The sequence below is a fragment of the Mesoplodon mirus genome (genome assembly GCF_964341445.2).
Source record: "Mesoplodon mirus genome assembly, chromosome: 1".
NCBI classification, from domain to species: domain Eukaryota; kingdom Metazoa; phylum Chordata; class Mammalia; order Artiodactyla; family Ziphiidae; genus Mesoplodon; species Mesoplodon mirus.
In genome coordinates, this window is record NC_138976.1 from 58,640,811 (window position 1) to 58,668,104 (window position 27,294).

At 36.4% G+C, this 27,294-nt stretch overlaps 1 protein-coding gene across 5 annotated transcripts in view; it reads right to left on the bottom strand.

Annotated features, from left to right (window-relative positions):
• Positions 1-27,294, bottom strand: part of DENND4C (DENN domain containing 4C) — a 124,336-nt gene that overhangs the window by 6,630 nt on the left and 90,412 nt on the right. For all 5 annotated transcript variants that reach the window (XM_082628461.1, XM_082628460.1, XM_082628462.1 and 2 more), the window contains 9 exons: positions 27,141-27,287; positions 23,340-24,502; positions 17,247-17,424; positions 16,416-16,525; positions 15,936-16,111; positions 8,524-8,706; positions 7,497-7,692; positions 4,889-5,134; positions 3,687-3,804 (listed from right to left, as the gene is read on the bottom strand). In XM_082628461.1, coding sequence (XP_082484587.1) covers positions 3,687-3,804; positions 4,889-5,134; positions 7,497-7,692; positions 8,524-8,706; positions 15,936-16,111; positions 16,416-16,525; positions 17,247-17,424; positions 23,340-24,502; positions 27,141-27,287 — 2,517 coding nt within the window. The remainder of the gene's footprint in view (positions 1-3,686; positions 3,805-4,888; positions 5,135-7,496; positions 7,693-8,523; positions 8,707-15,935; positions 16,112-16,415; positions 16,526-17,246; positions 17,425-23,339; positions 24,503-27,140; positions 27,288-27,294) is intronic.

Here is a 27,294-nt window from a genome sequence, read left to right on the forward strand (position 1 = left end):
TTTAGCTGTGCCTATTCAGACGATCATATGGGTTTTGTCCTTTATTTTATTGATATGATATATTATATTAATTGATTTTCAAACCAACACGGCATGCCTGGGGTAAACAGCACTCGGTCATGGTGTACAATCGCTTTCCTAAATTGCTGGATTTGGTTGGCTAGTATTTTGTTGAGGATTCTTATGTCTATATTCATAAGTGATACAGATTTTTAGTTTTGTTTTCTTATGATGTCTTTGGTTTTTGTATCAGGGTAATGCTGGCCTTCTCACCAAAATCTCCACTCTTTCCAAGAGTGCTTTCAGGCTTGAACTTCTCCACAGTCTGTCCCAAATAAAGTCATTTCCTTTGGGGAGAATTTCAGAGCTCTCTGTTCTTATGGCCTGTCTCTCAGCCACTGCTCTGGAGCTGGGGCTGGGAACAGTGGCCCTTCTCTTGGAATAATTCCCCTGCTTTGTGAATGGGGTACTGGAGGGATGCAGTTGCCTCTGATTTTTTAGCTTGCCTCTCCTGGCATAAAACCTCTCCCTTATGAGCAAGACGCTGTGAGAACAATCAGAGACCCAGTATTCGAGGGTTGCTGAAGCTGGCAGTGCATGGGGGCTGAGTGGAGGAAGTGAGCCTCCCTGTCTCCTGGAACTGAATAAGGCTGGGAGGATGAGAACTGCTGGCAACCTGTCTTTCCCAGGGAGATGCTGTAGCCCTTGACTGGGGGCTGGTGGGGAGCAGCAAGCTGTAGCTCAAATGCCACAGAAACTCACCATTTTTACTGAAATTTAATATATTTTCTTTTTAAAAATTTTTACTTATTTATTTATTTTTGGCTGAGTTGGGTCTTCGTTGCTGCACGTGGGCTTTCTCTAGTTGCAGCAAGCGGGGGCCACTCTTTGTTGTGGTGCGGGCTTCTCATTGCGGTCGTTTCTCTTGTTGTAGAGCATGGGCTCTAGGCGCGCGGGCTTCAGTATTTGTGGCATGGGGGCTCTAGAGCGCAGGCTCCGTAGTTGTGGCACACGGGCTTATTAGTTGCTCCGCGGCATGTGGGATCTTCCCGGACCAGGGATCGAACCCGTGTTCCCTGCATTGGCAGGCAGATTCTCAACCACTGTGCCACCAGGGAAGCCCAATATATTTTCTTGAGTAAATATTTCTTCATTTGCTCGACAGCTGTAGACACTTTTTTTAAATAACTTTCACCAATTATGGTTGTTTCGCTGGGAAATGGGACTGCGTAGCTCCCCATACTGCTTTTCCAAAAGTCACCACTCAATTCTATTATGTCTTTTAATGTTATTTATATACCAATTCTTTGTTTAAAGTAGCCAATCAAGTAAAGAAACAAGGCTATTCTTCAGAGTTCTAAATTTTATTCTCACCACAAATTATAGGACATTTTAAAACCCTTATCTATTTCAAGATATGCAGGAAAACAACTAAAGAAATGGCAGTTATAATTCTATTATTTTCCAGCATAAATTTCAAAGTTACTCTGCTTCCGCTTAAAAAGCATTCAAATATCAGAACTGGGAAAACAACAACAAAGAGACAAAAATAGCTTATAATATATTTAGCCATAATTTTGTGATTGGCATATTTCAAGGGAAAATGTCAGATTCTTTTATTCTAGCTTAAGTAAAAAAACTGCTAAGTAGTGAAAGATTGTAGTAAAAAATACAAAATAAAGAGTGGGGGCTTCCCTGGTGGCGCAGTGGTTATGAATCCGCCTGCCAATGCAGGGGACACGGGTTCAAGCCCTGGTGCAGGAAGATCCCACATGCTGTGGAGCAACTTAGCCCGTGCGCCACAACTACTGAGCCTGCGCTCCAGAGCCCATGAGCCACAATTACTGCCACAACTACTAAGCCTGCATGCTGCAACTACTGAAGCCCACACGCGTAGAGCCCGTGCTCCGCAACAAGAGAAGCCCGCCTACCGCAATGAAGAGTAGCCAACGCAGCCAAAAAAAAAAATACAAACAAACAAACAAACAAAAAAACAGAGTGAACTTTTCCCTTCTTCTTCTGAGCAGGTACTGTTAACAGCTTGGGACATACACGGTTTTAGACCTTTTTCTATGCATACATTAAAAACACAAATATTTTTGGTTTTGTTTTTCTACAAAACAGAAAAGATCACATACTGTTCTGCAACTTGCCTTTTTTTTCACTTAATATATAACGAAAATCCATCCTTTCGGGAACCTATATACAAATAACTCTCATCCTTTTTCTGGTTGCCAACATCTCATAGTGTGGATTTATCACAATTCTCTTCTTAGGTATTTGCTTAAGTTTTTCATTATTATAAATAATCTTGCATGTTGTATGCATCGTTGTACCAACAGCTTTGTACACTGTATATCTATAGAACAGAGCATTTTAATGTTTCTTCCATGAACTGCCTACTGATACCATTTACTCACTTACCTACTGGGTTGTCTGTGGTTTCTTACTGACTCATAAGGCTTCTGAATACTGGATAACCCTTTAAACCCCTTGTAAAAATACGTTCTAAATACAAAAACTAAAAGTAAGGCCCAGGGCTTCACTGGTGGCGCAGTGGTTGGGAGTCCGCCTGCCAACACAGGGGACATGGGGTCGAGCCCTGGTTTGGGAGGATCCCACAGGCCACGGAGTGACTGGGCCCATGCATCACAACTACTGAGCCTGCACTCTGGAGCCTGCGAGCCACAGCTGCTGAGGCCCGCGTGCCTGGAGCCCGTGCTCTGCAAAAGGGGAGGCCGTCACAGTGAGAGGCCCATGCGCCATGGTGAGGAGTGGCTCCCGCTTGCCGTAACTAGGGAGAAGCCTGCGTGCAGCGGTGAAGACCCAATGCAGCCAAAAATAAATAAATAAATAAATAAAATTTATAAAAAATAAAAATAAAGCCAGATCTTTGAGACTAGTACCCATATAATTGAAATTATGATCTATACCAACACATCCACTATAGAGAATTTACTCTCCAAGTACCTAACCAAATTAGTATTTGACAGATAAACTAGTATTAGTATTTGACAGATAAACTACAAGAATCACATAAAAAATACCCTGATACACACACACAGACACACACACACACACACACACACACACACACACACTAAGGAAGATGTTCATTGTCCAGAAATCTGGAGAGTAAGAAAAATAATAAAAATAATACAATAATAGTTAACCTTTTCTGAGTATTTACAATGTACCTATCGCTCTCCTTATGTCAACCCTAAGCGTTAGGCATTTTTATCCCCATTTTATAGATGAGAAAACTGAGCCTTAGAGAATGTAGTCACTTGCTTACATATTGAGGAAGAAAATATATATAAGCTCCGTGGAAATAGGGACTGTATCTTGTTCATGACTGTATCCTTAGAATTTTAACTTAAAAAAAAAAAAAAAAAAAAAATACCCTGATAAATGGGTCAGTACAACAGCAAAAAAAATTTGAACTAAAATGGAAAAAATCTTGAGGAGATACTAAAAATGAATGAAAGATTTAAAAATAAAGCAAAATAATTTCTGTCATCTCCTTAATTCTATTTTTCCCCCCGGTAGTCCATTTTTCTTTATTGCTACAGTATTCTACTGTATGGATGTACTGTACCATAATTTGCTTATGCATTCACCTGTGGATGGATATTTGGGTTGTTTCCAGTTTGAGTGTTTTATGTCTTTAATTCTATTTTACTTACTAAAATTCCTCCATGAGACATACAGAGGTTCTCCTGGTTCCTGATGAAGGTTGATATTATCCCATAACAGCTGAATATACACGAGTTTGCTATCCTGGGACAGAGATGACAGGGGAAGCTAAAAAAGATCAGTAGAAAGTATTAGTACCCCAAGCATAATAATAATTACCAGTGGACCTAGCAAAGCTTGATTATATAAAAACAGATGAGTTCTTTCAAAATTCTGGACCTAAAATTCTGAGAAAATTTTAAAATTTTTATTTATATCTGATTACAAATGTTATTATTTTCTGAGGTGCATGTTTCTCATTCTGACTTTCAAGGACTGAATGACAACTTGGTAACTGGCACAGCAGCCACAAGAAAGATTAACCTCCATCAAAACAAATTTTAAGGTAAGAGAAAGTGCAATGGTTTCTACTATCTTGTTGTACTGACTACTACTTAAAATAAATGAGTCAAAATAGAATTTATACTACTCTAAAAGTTTGTTGTGCCCCTGATGTATGTTTGGGGTTGGGGGTATCTCTCAATATTCAGTATCATAAAATGAAGGAGTTCTAGGAGCTGTCTCCAAGGGAGTCAGGGATGCCAGCTCAAGCAAAGCAGGAGTTTCAGAGTCAGAGAGCCAGACTGTGGTCTTGGCCCCCCCCCACTTATGAGGTATGTGACCTAGCAAAAATAACTTCCGTAATTTTTAGTTGTATCATCTGAAAAATGTGGCTAATATGAGTCGTTTAAAATAAAGTTGTGAGAATTTCAGCTGGGAATATTATATTTCAGAATAAAAACTACCTTTTCTAGCTACCCTAGCAACTAGAAATGACCATATAACTAAGTTTAGGCCAAACAGATACATATGAAAAGATTATGTGCAACTCTAGGAAAGAAGACATACTCTTCTCCATCCATTTTTCTTCTAACTGCTGGCTGGAATGTGGATGTGACAGCTTGTAAGTAGAGTCAGCTATCCTAGACCAGGTATAAAACTTGGAAATGGAGGTCACACTGCTGAGCAAAAAGATAGAAGGTTCTCAAGTCTCTAACACTATACCATCCCTGGACCACCTATCTAAATTTTTAAGTGAGAGAGAAATAACCTATGACTTAAGCCACTATCGTTGTATACTTCCTGCTACCTGAAGTTAAGCCTCATCCTAACCAACACCAATGTAGTGTAAGTACTGAAGTTGGTTCCCTACCTGTACACCTCCGTTACAATGTTCAGATGTGAGGATAAGTCCTGGTAAGTTACTAGGAAGGTCCAAACGTCTGAAATACCAAACGAGGTTCCAGAAAATGATTGGATGTTGATTGATGAAAGAGGACGTGTGAATCACCTGATCGCCTTCATTTTCTAGCAAAGATTCAAGTTCTTTACGAAGCACTAGAGGACTCAAGTAGGGCACAGAAACAGGGGGAGGATTGGGTCTTTTTCCTAAAGGATCCTTAAAAACATAGAAATACAAAAAGAAGTGAATATGATCTATTTTATTAGGTTTCAGAGTATGTCTCAATGAGATTATACTTCTCTATCCTTTCAAAGTCATTTATTTCAGGGCCATTACTACATGTAGTAGAACACCCTAAAGAAAACATAAAAGAAGAACACCCTAAAGAAAACATAAAGATTAGGAAGTACTTAATCATAAATACTTTTAAGTTAAATGATTACAAACGAAAATTATTAATCAATATAATAGACCCTATTTTAAACATGAGTTTTTCTCTATCATATTAACAGCAACGGCCTATGTAGGTTTGATTTTTTCCTTTTCAATTTTTTATAAGAAATACTTGCATTTCTGACGTTTTATAATGATGATACCAAAAAATATGACTATCTTCCGCTTAAAACTCTAAACAGATGATGCAATTTTTTGTGTTAATACTTTGTTTAAATAATTGATTAATTTATTTATTTATTAATTTTGGCTGTGTTGGGTCTTCATTGCTGCACATGGGCTTTCTCTAGTTGCAGCACGTGGGGGCTACTTTCATTGTGGTGTGTGGGCTTCTCATTGTAGTGCTTCTCTTGTTGTGGAGCACAGGCTCTAGGCACACAGGCTCAGTAGTTGTAGTGCACGGGCTTAGTTGCTCCATGACATGTGGGATCTTCTGGGACCAGGGATTGAACCCATGTCCCCTGCATTGGCAGGTGGATTCTTAACCACTGTGCCACCAGGGAAGTCCCTATGTTAATATTTCTTGACTCTTTTTAAAACTATATCTAACTTGTTTTTACATTTGATTGCAACAAAAACTAAGAAGCAACTTTATAAATCAAATGAAATAATGAATTAAAAACACCCCAACCTAGACTTTGTAAGTTGTGCATATTATAGTCAGAATAAAATGTTTATGACCAGTATTAATAAGTACCCATAGTGCCCAGATTGAGGTCTCCAAATACTGTTTTCCTGTAAAAAGAACCAGGTTTCTTAAAGAAATGGCCGATTCTAGGTCTGGAGAAGGAAATATATAACATGAGTATGAAACATCTTGAAATATAAGAAAGCAAGGAAGCTTTAGAAAAAATTATAGAAAGGCTACCAGAGTTGTGTCAAAAGGATTAAGGCACCAACTTGTAGAGGCTTCTAGCTGACCAAAGAAGGAATAATATAAGCATCAATAAGGATAACAACAGCAATGGATATAAACATAAACGTTTAAACCAATGAGTTCATAATAATACCCTATCGCCTCAGATAATGGATCACCTTGGAGAATGCTAGGAACCCAACTTGTTACTTTGAAAATTGATAAATAAAAGGGGAAAAAATCAAATATTTATTTTGCCTTTCCATCATAAATTGCATCTTTGGAAAACCAGACAAAAGCCATGGGGTTAGCTTCTCTTTACAGATATATTTTGTATAATAAAGAAGATGACAGAATTAGACTATCATCATTTTATAGCTCCAAATGCACAACTTGATCTAGGCGTTGAGGTGTTATTAGCTGCTAACATCACAAAGATAGTTCGTGTCTCCTATTGGAGGGACATACCACTACTGATGAAGCGCTCTTATAAAAATAAACAAATGAACAAAAAGGAACAAAAAAACCCCGAGTCTGATCAAGCTTCTAGCTGCAATTACCAATTTACAGGGTTGTAATCAACAAATAAATTGCAAGGGAATAAATTACAAGGGAAAAAAAGAGTCTACAGATTTAAAAAGACTAATAAAACCAGATTAACCAATTATGAAGCATGGACCTTATTTGATCCTGATTCCTCAAACTACAAAACACACAACTTGATATTTTTGAGACCATTAGAAATTTGAACAAACCTGCTGTATAGCACAGGGAACTCTACTTCACTTTGCTGTACAGTAGAAACTAACACAACATTGTAAAGCAACTATACTTCAATTAAAAAAACCGAAATTTGAACAAAGATTGAATAACTTGATATTATTTGTTATTTTTCGGGTCTGATAAGGACATTGTATTTTTAAGAGTCCTTATCTTTTAGCGATAAATACTGAAATATTTACAAATGGAATATATGATGTTTGAAATCTGCTTCAAATGGATCTATGGAAGAACTGAATGAGGGTATACATGAAAGAAAAATGGTCATAAGCTGAAAATTACTGAAGCTGGATGATGTGTCAAAGGGACTCATTATAGTCTTCTGTTTATTTGTGTACATATTTGAAATTCTAAAGTTCTTAGAGTCTGCTTATGAAAAATTCTTATCACTTTTCATGTGATTAAAATAACCTACTACGGAAGAATTACATGCTGTCTTAATAAATACTTATATAGAACACACAGTATAATTATAATGTTGTTACATACCACAATTTCCTGCAGACTGTTTGGAAGACTAACTGTTGAAATGCCATGAAACGGTCTCTGGGAAAAGTCCATATTTTGCAAGGGACCTCCAACACTGTGACTTCTAGTCAAAGATACATTTCGTTTTGATAAACTATTAGGCACAGGTGAAATTTTCATAGTTTGGACATCTCCACTGGCTTTCATTATTTCATCACTTAAAAAAATGAAGAAGAAATGCTGTGGTTAGATTGTGTTAAACTATCTAAATCTGTAGAGTTAGACTATTTTCTACAGTGAATTTTGAATGTACTGAATATATCTGAGAAGAGTCAGTACTGCCTTATAAGAATTAAATTTTCTTCAGGTATTTTTGTAAAACTGGTCAGAAAAACAGGATGGAGTAGATGATTTGATGAAGGGTAGGAAGAGGATATATGGTATATAACAGGTATTATGGTATTATTTTAAAAAGATTAAGTGCCCATTCAGTTGCCTTGTTCAAAAATTATTTCATCTTTATTAAACAAAATCACCTATACATCACCTTACATGTATAATGCATGTAAGTAAGTAAGTAATGTAGATTCATTGCCAAGTATTTAATCTCTACCAGGCCATGACCCACCTAAGGACAGAGGTCAGATTTTATTTACTTTTTAATTTTTAGTGTTTAGCATAATGCTTAGCATACAATAGGCTCTCAAAAAATGTTTGACTCAATATTTAAGAGTAAAAGGTATACTTCACTGTAAAGAGAGTATGTGTCTGGAAACTGACAATGACTACACTGAAGGGGAAAATACTTTTTACTGTTGAAAAGTTCATTTTTGTAAAAGACCACCATAATACATTAAACACAGTATTAAAAATGATTTATCATCAGATCCATTCATTAGATATTTAAACAATATACGGTAGTAAACATTTAAGGTTAAATTCTTAAAATGCCAGAGCTTATGCCAATGTAAGCCAGGTTGTATTTAAAGATGGAATTTTTACAAGGGTACCCAATTTTTAATGAAGAGTTCTCTGAACCCCATGGTACCTTGATTCAACTGCAGAGCTTGTTTCTTCAGTTATGGTCTGGTTATGTTTTGGGAAATCTATAAAGTTGATCAAGTCAGGTTCTGCTGAACTGGATATGGGTTTGTGCTCCAAAGGTTCACTTGCCAGCGTAATGCTTCCACTTTGTAAACTGTCACCAGAGGTACTTGGTTTCAGGAAAAAGCTAAATATGGATCAGTCCAAAAAAAACAAAAAAGTATTTAAAAATCCTAGAATCCTCTAAATTTCATCATATTTAGAATCACTTTATGGTAAAATAGTCATTAATGAGTTATACAAATCCATAGAAATACCGCCTATTTCAAACACACACACATACACACACACTCCTGCTCTCATTTTCTCTTCCTCTCTTGTCCCAAACTTTTCAAATGAAAAGGTCTAGAGCAGGTCATTATAGTTCAATATGAGATGCCTTCAGTTTTTGAGAGACTCTAAAGAAAGCTATGAAGGAAGATGGAAAGTAAAATATTTCCTTAATTTTCTTAGTTAAAAAAAAGAACAGCATTTTAACATGTATTAACCTATGATTGTTTATAATACCCTTTCCCCCCTTATGAATCTCCATTTTTTCTCTAGTCATTTCCTCTCCACTCTATTCATTCAGAATTTTATTTTCATCTTCTCTCTCTCTTTCTCCTTCTGGGTGGGGATGGGGTGAGGGTTTCACCTTACAAGGGACATTAAGAGAGCTTTCTAAAGTGATAGTAATGTTCTGTATCTTGATAAGGGTTTGTTTTGCACAAATCAAATTTACCTTAAATGAAAAAAACTGTGAATAAATACTGAACTCTAGTTAATTATGTGAACACTCAAGTCTTTGTAGGAAAACTGATTTAACGTCTTCATCTTCTTTTTTTTTTTGGCCACACCACAGGGCATGTGGGATTTTAGTTTCCCAACCAGGGATCGAACCCGTGCCCCCTGCAGTGGAAGCGTGGAGCTCTAATCACTAGACAGCCAGGGAATTCCCCATCTACATCTTATTTTAAATGAATAAAAATGTAAGATGGATTGGTGGATGGATGGAGGGATAGATAAGACAAGTGAAGTAAAACATTAATTGTAGAATGTAGGGGTATATATTTGGGTATTACTGTAAAAAAGAAGATCTTTAAATTTGGCTGTCAGTTGGAAATCTTCCATAATGACATCCTAGGGAGGAAAATCAATAATGCTCCTTTATATTCAATTAGAATATAAAATAAGGTACTGACCACAAAAGCTTAAGAAACACAATTAACAAAAAAAGTACAAAACTTATGGAGAGGGCTTCCCTGGTGCCACAGTGGTTAAGAATCCACCTGCCAATGCAGGGGACATGGATTTGAGCCCTGGTCTGGGAAGATCCCAAATGCTGTGGAGCAACTAAGCCCATGCGCCACAACTACTGAGCCTGCACTCTAGAGCCCGTGTGCCACAACTACTGAAGCCCACGTGCCTAGAGCACCTGCTCCGCAACAAGAGAAGCCACCGCAATGAGAAGCCTGCACACCGCAACAAAGAGTAGCCCCTGCTCGCCACAACTAGAGAAAGCCCGTGTGCAGCAACGACGACCCAATGCAGCCAAAAATGAGTAAATAAAATGAATAAATTTTTTAAAAAATTTACAAAAAAATACATATCGAGAATAATTTAAAATTCTATTAAAAGAATATCTAAAAAATGGAGATATATACCATGCTCATAGATAGCAGAATAATACTGAAGATGTCCATTTCCCCCAAATAAATCTATAAATCTAATCCAATCCCATGAAAACTTCAGCTGGATTTTTTTTTTAGGGGACTCAAAGTTACTCTAAAATTTTATATGCAAAAATAAGTAACTATAAGAAAAAACTTTCCATAAGGGGGAACGTACCCTACCACCCAGACATCATAAATACAGAGTAATAAAAATAATACAGTACTGACAGAAAGAACAGAGAACCAGAATGAGGTATACATAGGAACTTGATATATGATAAAGGTACTCTATGTATCAATGAAGAAAGGATGTAAAACTGGCTCATTATATGGAGAAAAATAAAGCTGGATCTCTACAATAATACACAAAGGTGGACTTTAGATGGATTTAAAACCTAAATATCACAGGTAAAATATAAAGCTAACAGAAGAACGTTCAGGAAAAAAATTTCATGAACTACAGATGGGAAATAACTTTTAAAACAAGACTCCCAATGCACAAATCATAAGGTGGAAAATTAATGGATAACATGAAAATTAGTAATTTCTCTTCAGAGAATTAATATGAAGAATATTCAAGATGGGAATTCCCTGCTGGCCTAGTGGTTAGGACTCTTGCACTCTCACTGCTGAGGGCCCAATCCCTGTTTGGGGAACTAAGATCCCACAAGCTGTGCTGCGTGGCCAAAAAGAAAATGAAATAAGAAAGAGAAGAATGAACAAAGCCCAAAGTCAGTAGAAGGAAAGAAATAATAAAGATCAGAATGGGAATAAATGAAATAGAGACTAAAAAGACAAAAGATCAGTGAAAGTAAGAGCTGGTTCTTTGAAAAGATAAACAAAATTGACAAATCTTTAGCTAGACTCACTAAGAAAAAGAGAGAAGGCTCTGATAAATAAAATCAGCAACAAAAGAAAAAAAATAATAATGGGTGCCACAGGAATACAAAGGATTATAAGAATATGAAAACAGCTATATGCCAACAAATTGGACAACCTAGAAGAAATGGACAAATTCTTGGAATCATACAACTTTCCAAGACTGAATCATGAAGAGAAAATCCGAATTGATCGATCACTAGTACAGAGACTGAAGCAGTAATCGAAAAGCTTCTAAAAAACAAAAGACCAGGGCTTCCCTGGTGGCGCAGTGGTTGAAGAGTCCACCTGCCGATGCAGCGGACACAGGATTGTGCCCCGGTCCGGGAAGATCCCACATGCCGCGGAGCAGCTAGGCCCGTGAGCCATGGCCACTGAGCCTGCGCGTCCGGAGACTGTGCTCTGCAACAGGAGAGGCCACAACAGTGAGAGGCCCACGTACCGCAAAAACAACAACAACAACAAAAGACCAGGACCAGACAGCTTCACAGGTAAATTCTACCAAATATTTACAGATTTAATACCTGTCCTTTTCAAACTATACCAAAAAATTCAAGAGGAGGGAACACTTCCTAACTCATTTTATGAGACCAACATCACCCAGATACCAAAACCAGATAAAGACCACACAAAGTGAGAAACTACAGGTCAATATCTCTGATGTACATAGATGCAAAAATCCTCAACAAAATACTAGCAAACCAAATCCAACAATACATTAAAAGGATCATATACCGTGATCAAGTGGGATTTGTGCCTGGGATGCAAGGATGGTTCAACATCTGCAAATCAAGCAATGCGATACATACGTTAACAAAATGAAGGATAAAAATGATATGATCATCTCAGTAGGTGCAGAAAAAGCAGATGACAATATTCAACACCCAGTTATGATAAAAACTCTCCACAAAGTGTGTATAGAAGGAATATACCTCAACATAATAAAGGTCATATATGACAAGCCCACAGCTAACATCATACTCAAAGGTGAAGCTGAAACATAGTATATAAGTCCCAGCCACAGAAATTAGCCAAGAGAAATAAAAGGCAACCAAATTGGAGAGGAAGAAGTAAAACTCACTGTTTGCAGTTGACATGATTTTATATATAGAAAAGCCTAAAGAATCTACCAAAAAACTATTAGGAGTAATAAATGAATATAGTGAAGTTGCACAGTACAAAACCAACAAAAACTTGTTGCATTTCTATATACTAACAATGAGCTAGGAGAAAGGGGAATTAAGAAAACAATCCCATTTACAATCACCACAAAAAGAATAAAATAAATGGAATAAATTTAAGCAAGGAGTTGAAAGACCTCTATACTGAAAACTGTAAGACATTGTTGAAAGACACTGTAGACACAAATAAATGGAAAGATATTCTGTGCACATGGATTGGAGGAATTAACATTGTTAAAATGTTTATGTTTTTTAATTACCTAATTTTTAAAATATTACATAAAGCAATCTACAGATTCAGGGCAATCCCTATCAAAATCCCAAGAACATTTTTCACATAAATGGGACAAAAAATTATAATATTTATTTGGAACCACAAAAGACCCTAAAGAGCCAAAGCAATCTTGAGAAAAAAGAACAAAGCTAGAGGTATCACACTCTCTGACTTCAAAGTATATTACAAAGCCATAGTAATCAAAACAACCTGGTTTGGCAGAAAAACAGATACAAAAATCAATGTAACAGGGACTTTCCTGGTGGCACAGTGGTTAAGAATCTGCCTGCCAATGCAGGGGACAAGGGTTTGAGCTCTGGTCTGGGAAGATCCCACATGCCACAGAGCAACTAAGCCTGTGCGCCACAACTACTGAGCCTGTGCTCTACAGCCCGCAAGCCACAACTGCCATAACTATGGCGCCCCAGTGCTGCAACTACTGAAGCCCGCGCGGTTAGAACCTGTGCTCCACAACAAGATAAGCCATTGCAATAAGAAGCCCTTGCACTGCATCAAAGAGTAGCCCCCACTCGCAGCAATTAGAGAAAGCCTGTGTGCAGCAATGAAGACCAAACGCAGCCAAAAAAAAAAAATCAATGGGACAGAACTGATAGCCCAGAAATGAACCCCGGCATACATGGACAATTAATTTACAACAAAGGAGCAAAGAACATTCAATGGAGAAAGAATAGTGTCTTTAATAAATGGTGTTGGGAAAACTGGACAGCCACATGCAAAAATATGAAGCTAGACCACTATCTCACACCACACACAAAAATCAACTCAAAATGGATTAAAGGCTTGAAGACCACAAAACTCCTAAAAGAAAACATAAACAGTATAATCTTTAACATCAGTCTTAGCAATGTCTTTTTAAATGTGTCTCCTCAGGCAAAGGCAACAAAGCAAAAATAAACAAATGGGACTGCATCAAACTAAAAAGCTTCTGCACAGCAAAGGAAACCATCAGCAAAACAAACCAACAACCTACTGAATGGGAGAAAATATTTGCAAATGATATATCTGATAAGGAGGTAATACTCAAATTATATAAAGAACCCATACAATTCAATATCAAAAAAACAAACAACCCAATTAAAAAATGGGCAGAGGAGCTGAACAGACATTTTTCCAAAGAAGACATCCAGATGTCCAACAGGCACATGAAAGATGCTGAACAAAACCACATTAACATCATCATCAAGAAATGCAAATCAAAACCAAAGTATGATATCACTTCATTTCTGTTAGAATGGGTATTATCAACAAGGCAAGAAATAACAAGTGTTGGTGAGGATGTGGAGAAAGGGGACCCTCATACACTGCTGGTGAGAAATGTAAACTGGTGCAGCCACTATGGAAAACAGTATGGAGATTCCTTGAAAAAATTAGGAATGAAACTACCACATGGTCCAGCCCAGTTGTGGGTATTTATCCTAAGAGTAGGAAAACATTAATTCAAAAAGGTACATGCACCCCTATGTTCATTGCAGCATTATTTACACAGCCAAGACATGGAAACAACCTAGATGCCCATCAACAGATGAATGGATAAAAAGGCTGTGGTATATATATACACAATGGAATACTATTTAGCCATAAAAAAGATGAAAATTTGCCATTTGCAACAACATGGATGGACCTTAAGGGTATCACGCTAAGTGAAATACTTCAGATGAAGAAAGACAGATACCATGATTTCATTCATAGCTGGAATATAAAAAACAAAAACCCCAAATAAATGAACAAACCCAACCAAAGAAAAACAAACATAAGAACAGAGCAGTGCTTATCAGAGGGTGAAGGAGGGGTAGGGAGGATGAAATGGGTAAAGAGCATCAACTAGATGGTGACAGATGGAAACTAAATTATTGGTGTTGAGCACGCTGTAGTGTATATAGAAGTAGAAATAAAATGTACACATGAAACTTATAAAACATTATAAACCAATGTTACCTCATTAAAAAAATAAATCTTTAAAAAATTGACAAAGGATATAAACAAGCAATTCATAGAAAATGCTGGAATAACTAATAAGCATATGAAGAGATATCCAAACTCACTAATATTCAGAGACGTTCAAACAAAAATGAGATACTACTTTATATCATTAGAGCACAAAATCAGAAAAGTGATCATACCAAATGCTGGTAAGGATGTACAGAAATGAGAGTTTTGGGGCACTACAAGTAGGAGTGTAGCCATCTGGGAAGCAGTCTTCCAGTGTTTATTGAAATCATGTATGGAAAAAACCCAACGATCTCACTCCTAAGACTATTATTCTGAAAGAAATTACTTCATAAGTCCAGAAGGGGACATATATTGTGCAGTGTACTGCAACAGTACAGTGATGTTTACAGTAACAGAGAACTGGAAGCAACTGAAATACCCAACACTATGACAGTGGATAAGTAAAATGAGGTATTAACTTCCTATAGGAGAAAAGGAATAAATTAGATGTACATATAGCAACTCAGATTTTAAACTGAGTAATAAAAAGAAATAGGATTTTCAGCCTCATTCTAATCATGTACGTTAAAAATACATAATCATGCAAAACAACATTATTTGTAAGGTTATATATTCAAGGATTTATCACACACAGCGGAGTCAATGTTTTTGTTGTGTTAAATAATAAGAGTGGGAATGGCGAGGGGAGGAAGATAGTAAAAGAGGGCCCTTGCACAAACCAATGATGACAGTGTATCAGGAATTAGAGGATGCTTTCACTCAGCTCCACACTGAAGCTAACAGGAAAAATAGAGAGGAGACACCTCTGTGACTGGAAATTTTTAAAAAGTAGATAAAGGTAGTTTGTTCCATAAAGCAAATAGAATATTAAGTATAAGTACTTTAAGTCAGCATACAGTTACCAAACTCTCAATTACTTAATGACTGTTTATAGATCAGCCTCTCCTTTCCAATGCCTAGAATTCGGTCATTTCACAGTACAGACCACCAACATAAAGGGGCAACAAGTTAAGAGAAGAGTTAAAGCCCCTTCCACCTTTTTTGGGGGGGTGGGGCGGGGGCGGCTCCAGAACACATAATCAAGGTCATCAAGGTAGAAATATTAAAATAATGACTAACGTTAGAGTTCCGAATTATCTATAATAATTATATAATCTATGTAATAATTATATAATTTATAAAGTTTAGCTCCGAGAATTAACTACTACTGATAATCATTTGTTAAATAAAACGGAAAAGCAGTCTCCTACATTATTAGTATTTTCTACTCAAATACTGAAAGTGCAGGAGGGTGAGGAAAGGAACACCTGGAGCATACTATGACTATTTCACTCTTCCCCCAGGAGTCATGCCTCTTGGGGGACGCTTATCTCTTTAAGGGAGCTTTTACAATACTAACCTTGCAGAGCCTCTCAAGTCTTTAAATTCTATGTTGAGAAGAGGCAAGAAGTTGCTTTTACAGAAGGGACAGGTTGTATTCAAGTTTGAATCATCTGCCGTCCATCCAGCCATAATTTCTTCATCATAAACTAAAGCTCCACAAGCTCTGCACTGTGAACAACTTGACATCAAAACCTAAGAGCAGAAAAGTACACAGACTGAGAACCTCCACAGTGAAAATCAGTCTTAATAGGCCATCCTCTTGAGACAAACATAGAATTGTATTTATTTTGTTGATCACACTTGGAATAACAGTTCAATTACTTTATAGGTAAAACTACCAGTTTATTGCCTTGTTTACATAAGACATCAAGCAAATTCAACAAAATGACTTATTTTATTATTCTGTCCAAAAAGGTACAGAATTCTGTTAAATGCCATTCTGAAATAAAAATATGTTTACAGCCACTTTATCATGGACAGAATATAGAACTTTTACCTCCATTGCACAATTCTGATAGATGCTGGACATGCTGGTGTTTTGAGAAGAACCATGATCCGACTTTTCAAAGTCCTGCCCTTTTATGCCTCTTGGAAATGGAAGTTCACCTAGAGAGAAGTAAACATCATAACACATTATGTATGAAAATGTCCTTATTCTTTGGAAATGCATACTTAGGGGGAAATATCATGAAGTCTGCAATTTATCTTCAAACGATTTAGTATCAAAACGTACTTATATATATACACAGAGGAAAGGTTAACAACAGTTAACTAAATCTAGGTAGAGAACATATGATTATTCACTATATGATTCTTTCAACTTTTTAGGATATTTGAAATTTTTCATAATAGAAAGTTGGAGAAAATGAATAAAATTACAATTTAAAAAAATAACACAGAACTAGGAGATTTCAGTGATATAGCACAGAAATTCTCCAACTCTAGTAAATATCTGATTCACGTGGAGAGCTGGTCAAAAAAATACATTCTTAAGTTCCCATCCCACTGATTAAGTCTCAAAAGTTTTAACCTAGGGCTTGGATACTTGTATATACTTTTAAACAAATTCCCCAAGTGATTCTGAGACACGCTAAAGTTTGAGAACTAATGACAGAATCCATAAATGTACATAACTAAAAATAGACTCAGTGGGTGACTACAGTGCTTGCAGATCATATAAAATAACAGTGATAATATGGTGTGACTATATCAGATCCTCTCAACAAATGGGGCTTACTGTGTGTGTGGTGCAGGGAGGAAGAAGTATGGGCATAAATTAAAAATTAATTTTCTATAAATTAGAAGAAAGGACGATCCTTCCCCTTACCTGGTGAGTAATGCAGTTTACCTACATCGCCACTGCTGCTGCTACTGCCAAGGCTTGTGTTGCTCTGGGTAAGTTCACTAGGGACCAGCCCTGAGATACTCGTGTTAGGTGATATATTCTCTCCTAAAATATGGTCTTCAAGGCCAGCTGGGAAGCTGTAATCTCTCTTTGTTTCCTCCTTTAATTGAAAAGAATAAAATCCCACATACATAAGTAATACCTTCCCCAATAAGAATATATTCACTCTACCCTTTTCAGAATTAAACTCATCTATAACTCTTAAATAAATCATCATCATCATATGTTTCAAAACCATGAACTCTTTCTGTTATTTGGAATTTCTCTTCCATACTCTAAGACATTCAAGCAATGACCTATGCTTTAAGATTATGCTGTGCTCCTAGTGTATATTAGGAGTGTGGGGTTTATTCCAATATTCAAAATTATGAAATGAAGGAACTCTAGACGCTCACTATGCCCAGTATAGTCAGGGACCCCAGTCCAAGTAGAGTAGGGGCTTCCAACAGTCAGCCAGATTGTGGTCTTGGCCCCCCTTCACATATTAGGTATGTAACCTTGCAGAAATTACTTAACTTCCATAACTTTTAATTATATTATCTGAAAAATGTGGATAATATAAGTACATTAAAATAAGGTTGTGGTGAGAATTTTAGCTGGCAATATGATTATTCTGAATAACAACCATCATTATTAGAGGAATAAAACATGAACAAAGTTCTGAACACTGTAGCTCTTAACCACTTGATGCTTTAGATAGAAAACATTTCAATAAGCAGTTTCCTTTTCAATTTCTGCTTTAGAGGAGAAAGACTTGTGTCTTCCTTGTTATAAAACCATATTAAATGATTTTTAAAAATTAAATAGATATGCAAAACAGGAAATAAAACACTTATAATATCAACATCCACAGAGTGCAGTAAAAATCTTGATGTATATCCTTCTAGTCAAAAATATGCATACATAATACATTTTTACAAAATAGGATATTTTTAACCCATTCTTCTCATGTAGTTTATCATTAAATCTTCTACATTATTTAAATCCCTGCAACCTAATCTGATTTACTGATGTATTATTAAGAATTTAGTAAATCCTCTACTGCTTAAACATTCAGAATCCTGTAAATTTTATATGAGTTACACTGCTGAATTCACTTGAGCTATTTTTACACATATCCCTAAATATTTTCTTAAATTCTGGATAAAAGTTATGAATATTTTACAGACTTTTTATTCATTCCTTCACTTGAAAATATTTATTAGGTATATCCTATTTGCCTTTGCAGTCAATGGTACGAGGGCGATAGTAACGAGAAGAAAAGAAAGATTGATCTGCAACCACCCGGAATTTACAGTCATATATTCCAAGTCCAAATTACTCTGTAGAAAGCTTTTTATTTAACACTGTTAGATAAAATTTCAAAAGTGAAATGGCTCACACTGTTTTTTGTTTGTTTGTTTGTTTGTTTGAAATATAATGCCAGGTTAAGATGCTTTTGAAGTTAGCTTATTTTGTCTTTCCTTAACTGACCTTCTAAGTTCTTTAAATACAAAATTTGCCCACTCCTATTTTCACAAAAAGATATTATGATTAATTCTCTTTATCATGATTTTTAAAAGGATTAGCAGTTTTTCAAAGGCTATAACAAAAGACAAGAAGGGCATTATATAATGATAAAGGGATCAATACAAAAAGAGGATCTTAAAGTCATTAACATATATGCACCCAATTCAGGAGCACCTAAATAAATAAAGCAAAAACACAAAAGGAGAAATTGACACTAATACAATAACAGTAAGAGACTTTAACACCCCACTGACATCAATGGACAGATCATCCAGACAGAAAATCAATTAGGCAACAGAGGTCCTAAAGGACACAACAGACGAGTTGGACTTAACTGATCTCTAAAGGACATTACATCCAAAACCAGCAGAATACACATTCTATTCTGTAGAATGCACATTTTTCAAGTGCACATGGAACATTCACCAGGAAAGACCACATACTAAGTCACAAACAAGCCTCAAAAAATTTAAGAGGATAGAAATTACACCACGCATCTTTTCTGACCACAACAGTATGAAACTAGAAATCAACTAGAGAAAGAAAAATGGGAAAAGAACGAACACATAGAGACTAAACAACATGCTACTAAAAAACCAATAGGCCAATGCTAAAATCAAAGAAACCAGAAAACACCTTGGGACAAATGAAAAGTAAAACATAACTTTATAAAACCTATGGGATCCTGCAAAAGCAGTTCTAAGGGGTTAATTCACGGTGAGACGGGCCTTCTTTCAAGAAACAAGGAAAATCTCAAACAACTTAGCCTACCACCTAAAAGAATTAGAAAAAGAAGAACAAAGCCCAAAGTCAGCAGAAGGAAGGAAATAATAAAGATCAGAGAGGAAATAAAATAGAGATAAAAAAATAATAGAAAAGATCAATGAAACTAAGAGCCGGTATTTTGAAAAGATAAACAAAATGGACAAACCTCTAGCCAGGCTCACCAAGAAGAAGAGAGAGGACCCAAATAAACAAAATAAGAAATGAAAAGAGTACAGTAGAAATAACAAATACCATAGAAATACAAAAAAATCATAAGAGAATACTAAGAACATTTATATCCCAACACATTGGGCAACGTAGAAGAAATGCACAAATTTCTAGAAACATACAGCCTGCCAAGACTGAGTCAAGAAGAAATAGACAATTTGAAGAGACCAATTACTAAAGTGAAATAGAACTGCCAATAACAAAACTACCTGCAAACAAAAGTCTATGACCAGACAGCTTCACTGGGGAATTCTACCAAACATGTAAAGAAGAGCTAAAACCTATCCTTCTAATACTATTCCAAATTATTAAAGAGGATGAAACACTCCCATACTCATTCTACGAGGCCACTATTACCCTGATACCAAAACCAGACAAAGATACTACAAAAAGTGAAAATTACCGACCAATATTCTTGATGAATATAGATGCAAAAATCCTCATCAAAATATTAGCAAACCAAATCAAACAACATATAAAAAGGATCATACACCATGATCAAGCTGGACTTATTCTGGGCACACAAGGATGGTTCAACATATGCAAATCCATTAATGTGGCACATGGCACTAACAAAAAGAAAGACAAAAACCACATGATCATTTCAATAGATGCTGAAAAAGTATTTGACAAAATTCAACATCCATTCATCATAAGAAGTCTCATCAAAGTGGGTACAGAAGGAACATATCTCAACATAATAAAGGCCATTTATGACAAACCCACAGCCAACATAATACTCAATGGTGAAAAGATGAAAGCTTTCCTGTTAAATTAAGGAACAAGGATGCCTACTCTCACCCCTTCTATTTAACACAGTATTGGAAGTACTAGCCAAAGTTATCAAACAAGGGAAAAAAGGGTATCCAGATTGGAAGGGACTGCAGATGACATGATACTCTATACAGAGAACCCTAAAGTCCCCACCCAAAAACTTTTAGAATAAATGAATTCAGCAAGGTTGAAGGATACAAGATTAATATACAGCAATCTGCTGCATTTCTATACACTAATAATGAAGTATCAGAATGAGAAAGTTAAAAAAAATCCCATTTAAAACTGCATCAAAAGAAGAAAAAAAACCTAGGAATAAACTTAATCAAGGAGGTTAAAGACCTACACACTGAAAACTATAAAACAATGATAAAGGAAAGTGAAAATGATTAAAAGAAATGGAAAGATATTCCCATGCTCTTGGATTAGAAGAATCAGTATTATTAAAATGGCCACACTACCCAAAGAAATCTACAGATTGCATCCCCTATCATTTTTCACAGAAACAGAATAATCCTAAAATTTATATGGAACCACAAAAGGCCCCAAATTACCAGAGCAATTCTAAGAAAAAAAGAACAAAGCAGGAGGTATGAACGTCCCAGACCTCAGACTATACTGCAAAGCTACAGTAATCAAAACAGTGTAGTACTGGCACAAAAAAACAGATACATAGATCAATGGAACAGAACAGAGAGCCCAGAAAGAAACCCATGCACCTACAATCAATTAATCTATGACAAAGGAGGCAAGAATATACAATGGAGAAAAGACAGTTTTTTCAACAAGTGGTGCTAGGAAAACTGGACGGCTACAGGTAAAACAATGAGATTAGAAAATTCCCTCATACCATATACAAAAATAAACTCAAAATGAATTAAAGACCTAAATATACAACCTGAAACCATAAAACTCCTAGAAGAGAACATAGGCAGGACACTCTTTGACATAAATCATAGCAGTATTTTTTGGATCTGTCCCCTAAGGCAAAATAAATAAAAGCACAAATTAACAAATGGGACCTAATTAAATTTAAAAGCTTTTGCACAGCAAAGGAAGCCATCAACAAATCAAAAAGACAACCTATGGAATCAGAGAAAATATCTGCAAATGATGCAACTTACCCAAAATATACAAACAGCCGATACAGCTTAATATCAAAAAAAACAAGCAATCCAATCAAAACATGGCAGAAGACTTGAATAGATATTTTCCCAAAGAAGACATACAGATGGCTAACAGGCACACGAAAAGATGCTCATCATGACTAATTATTCAAGAATTGCAAATCAAAACCCCAAAGAGGTATCACCTCACACCTGTCAAAAGGTCTATATCAAAATGTCTACAAATAACAAATGTTGGAGAGGATGTGGAGAAAAGGGAGTCCTCATACATTTTTTATGGAAATGTAAATTGGTGCAGCCACTATGGAAGACAGTACGGAGGTTCCTTAAAAAACTAAAAATAGAACTACCATAAGATACAGCAATTGCACTCCTGAGTATATATCCAGAAAAAAAGGAAACACTAATTCAAAAAGAGACATGTACCACAATGTTGACAGCAGCACTATGTACAATAGCCAAGACATGGAAGCAACCCAAGTGCCCATCAACAGACGACTGGATCATGAATATGTGATACACACATACACACAAACACACACACACTGGAATATTACTCAGCCATTAAAAAGAATGAAATATTACCATCTGCAGCAACATAGAGAGACCTAGAGAATATTAATGCTTAGTGAAGTAAGTCAGACAGAGAAAGATAAATACTGTATGATATCATTCATATGTGGAATCTAAAAAGTCATACAAATGAATGTATACACAAAACAGAAACAGACTCAAAGAAATAGAAAACAAACTTATGGTTACCAAAGAGGAAGGGGAGAGGGACATATTAGGGGTATGGGTTTAACAGATATAAACTACTATACATAAAATAGATAAGCAACAGGAATTTACTTTCAAGCACAGGGAATTATACCCAATATCTCGTAGTAACCTATAATGGAATATAATGCGCAAAAACTGAATCACTATGCTGTACACCTGAAACTAATACAGTACTGTAGATCAACTGAACTTCAATAAAAAGTTAGCAGTTTGGGGGACTTCCCTGGTGGTCCAGTGGGTAAGACTCTGTGCTCCCAATGCAGGTGGCCCAGGTTCAATCCCTGGTTGGGGAACTAGATTCCACATGCATGTCGCAACTAAGAAGTCTGCATGCCGCAACTAAAGATCCCACACACCGCAACTAAACATGCCGCGACGAAGATCCCACATGCCACAACTAAGACCCCGTGCAGCCAAAATAAATAAATAAACAGTTAGCAGTTTTTGTTGTGCAGTATGAAATCTACTGATTAAGTTGTAGAATGACTTCACATATCTTAAAGAGATAACACAGGTGAAAGCTATTTAAAAAGTGAAGTGCTATGCAAATATAACGTTATTAAATCAAACATTAATCATTAGTTCTTTCAAATCAGTAGACTTAATGTGTTAGTTTAGACTGGACTGTGGAATTATAAAGTAGTCCTGATATTCTATTTCTTCATTATTAATTTCCTTACATGTATGTTGAAGTCATTTCAAGAGAGAAGCAGGATATGCATGTTTTAAAATATAAAAAAGTTACCAGAAATATCTAAATATCTAAATAATAATGTATATATTAAAACATTCCAACATCAGACAGATAACACACATAAAACACTCTTACCTCATCATCTGAATAGCTGTAGGCAGATGATACAGCTACCCACATCTTACTGGCTACTGTAGCTGCTTGTTTCATACCAGATTTTAGCACATCCATCTTGGGCCCTGAGAGTATATTGTCCAGCTTTAGCCCTGACAAAGAATTTACCACAGAACCCAATGAGCCATGTGGTGAAGAACGGACCAGTGCTGATAAAGAAGCTGAACGTTCTTTATGACCTCGAGAGGGAGTTTGCTGCCTGAAACGCCCAGTAGAAGTTTTAGATCTCGACACTGCAGGGGAGCCCTTTTCACTTTCAGGACTTTCCTGTGCTGCAGGACCATGATCTAAAGGTAGGCTTGATCTCCTCTCTAAAGGGTGAATAAATGCCCTGGTAGTGCCCGGCTCTCTGTTTCCCTCTCCATGTAATTCCATACTAGAAGACTTGCTACCCAAGGGACTCTTTAGATTCATATAGCTTTCAATTTCATCAGCCAGATTGCGTGCAATAACTGGAGAAAACAACTTATCTTCTGAATCAGGAGTTTTTTCTCCTATACATTCAGTGGCTAAAAGTGACAAAGGATCTAGTCCAGTTTCAACATCTTTCCTCTCAACAGCTTTAGCAACACCACATAAACTACTTCTCGTATTTACTAGATCTTTGGATCCTGCTTTCAAGTCTCTGGACTGATTACTGTCATTTTGTAGGCTGTCACATGTATCCTCTGTCACAGTAGTTTTAGCTACATTTTCATCAACCACAGGTTCTATGAACTCTTGGCTTTCCTCAAGCATCTCTAACACCGATGAAGATCTGTGCTCAGAATCCCAAGTGCTTTCAGACACACGAGTCCTAGTGTCAGCTGGATGACAGCTAATACTCTCAAAGCTATGGGTTCTTGCAATATGAAGTGGAGAAGTCTTAGGACTCGTCAATGCTGCTGTGAGAATCCTGGCATCTGCTCCCATCATGATAGCCACTTCACTTGAATTCAAATCCAAACTGCTCTTCTTAAGCAACATTCCTGCTCGACTTTCAGAACTAAAGCTACAGCTTCTCTCCGGAAAATGCTTTTGCCTTTTTTCTCCTCTATCACCATTCTTCTTGAGATTAGTAACTTCGCCAAAGACTGCATCTTCAACTGGATCTTCAGTAGAAAACAGTACATTTGATGTACTACCTAAAAAGAGAGAGTGCAATATTAAAAGTAAATCCCTATTTTCTGATGTAACTTTTATAAAAATGTTTTTTTCTAATTTTTGAAAGTGACACATACTCAGAGTAAAAGATTCAGAAAGGTAAGATGGTATACAGAAAAAGTCCAAAAATTACTCCATTCAACCCTGCCTCTCAGAGATAACATTTTAATGTATAATCTGCCTTTCATCCTCTATGCACATACACACACATTTTAAAAAAAGATCGTGCAATATATACTGTATATACCTGTATTGTTCACTAAAAGATATCACATCTATCAATAAATATACATCTATAAACATGTTTTATATTTTAAGAGTTTTATATTCAGTTTAAGAAATATATTCCACATTAAATAGCAGACCTAAAAAGAAATAATCTCTTCTGTCTTGGGTTTCATACGTCTAATTCAACAAGTATTTGCCAGGAATCTACCCTGCAGAAAGCAAATTCATAATCATAGAGAAATTATATATTTGCTATAGCCAAAGCCTTACTTCTCCAAAGTAAAAGGATCTAGAATGGAGCGCTTAGAATCGGCAAATTCCAAGAAGCCTGATAAAATCTGAATAGCCAAAATTTTTTCAGATATGTTTATTCCTTCAACAAATATCTGAATTCCTACTAGCACCCACTATATGAGGTGCTAAGAATACAATGGAGAATAAAATGGACATAATCCCAGCCCTCACAGAGGTCAATCTTGTTTGAGCAAGTGGAACAAAATTATGCCAGTGTCTGTAGGAACCTCCCCCTAGCTTTGGGGGACGCAGGCAGTCGTTAACTCTTTGCTACCATGCAATTTTTTCCACGCCGAGACCAAAAGCTATTTCTAGTTGCATCATCATTAGCAGAACTTAAGTCTACCCATTCATATTTAGGATTCTCATTTTTTGTTTGTTTTTTGTTTGTTTTTTGCAGTACGCGGGCCTCTCACTGCCGTAGCCCCTCCCGTCGCGGAGCACAGGCTCCAGACGCGCAGGCTCAGCGGCCATGGCTCATGGGCCCAGCCGCTCTGCGGCATGTGGGATCTTCCCAGACCAGAGCACGAACACGTGTCCCCTGCATCGGCAGGCGGACTCTCAACCACTGTGCCACCAGGGAAGCCCTCTCATTTGTTTTTTAAAAAGTATAATGACCTGGGAGTTTGGGGGGGCGAAAGTTGTCATTATGATAAGATCTTTTTTTTTAATCTTCCAAATTGATTTCAAGGTTCTTTTTAATATTCCAAATTGGTATCTACTAATAATCATAATCATTCCAATTAAACAGAATAATAAGCATTTAGAGATATTTTTAAAGCATTTAAGGGAATTAAATTAGCCTATTTTATAACTCCGAAGTTTGTACCTGCTTTGAAAACTTTTACCAATATTTGAGAAAAGATCTTTGCAAATTTACTGGTTCTCATATCATTTCTAGGAAATTTAGTGTCACATTTTGTTCAATTTTAAAATAAAATTGACTGTTTGATATATTGGCAAAAGCCTCATTACCACCTCCTCTTTTCTTAATAGAATAAATCTTCCTACATCAAAATGTAACATGGAAATAAGATCAATAAAAAGAGAAGAAAATGCACCAGTCCCCAGACCATGTCCATTTCAATATTCTGAGAAGATTCTAAACCTCTGATGAAGAAAACTCTGCCCTCCTTTTTTTTTTAACCTGCTATCAATAGGTTGGGAAAATGGGATAAAGAATATATATATCAATTATTTTTTTCAAAACGCCTGTAGCTCCACCTCATTAGCAAAACACTACCCCCTCACCCCCTGTAAAATAACCGAACTTGGTATCACAATCAAAAAAAAAACAAACAACTTTAGGAATAAGGAGTATTTCCACATTGACTTAAAAAGCTGAGCAAATTAATTTCTATAAAGTCATACAATAGATACACTTACAGATAGACCGATGACTTTAGGGAAGTGAACTGTAGCTACTACTAACAAAAGGCAAATGACGCAGGCCAATTTCATTGTCTTTTAAAATCAAACACTTAGACGTATGCCTTAAGGGTACTTGGGAGGACTACACATAATTGAAGGCAGTAAACTCAAATTAATGGGAGTCACACACAACAGAGTTATTCATTACAAATACTTAACCATAAAAAGAAAGTGGCTCAGGGTACCTAGAATAATTGGGCAAAAATTAAAGACCCGCTGGTATTTTTGTGCAGAACGTTAAGTGATGTGAATCTTTTTCTTCCATTTCCCTTCAGGCTTAGGAATTACCCTGCCACACACAAGCCCTTTGGAATTTGACCACATAACTGCCTCTCTGTTAGGATGAGTACAGCAGACCTGTCCTACAGTCCTCTCTCATTATCAACCACAGGAAAGGAGGACGGAACTCAGAACAAGCACTGTAATAAGAAAAGGGGTTCCAAATAACAACTAAACACTTAATTTAATACCCTTCCTTTGAAAAACGAATTATCTTTAAATAACTATTTTAATTTCTTCTTTAGCACATTTATAGGATGCAGCTTACTTCTGGCTCTTTAGCATGTTCATTACAATTAAGTTAGCAATTTATAATGTCATTGAAGACACACGTGTACCTACAGAAGTGTATTTTAAATATGTAATAACCAATATGTAAAGACTCACCAGTGCTACTTTTCCTGCTGTTGACATCAAATATACCAGATGGAACTTTCACAATACTGCTGCCCCATGCAGGAGGCTCAGGAGGACTCGGGGGCTCTGCACTAGGTTGTGAATGTTTGGCCACAACAGCAGAGACATCACATACCTCTGGAAA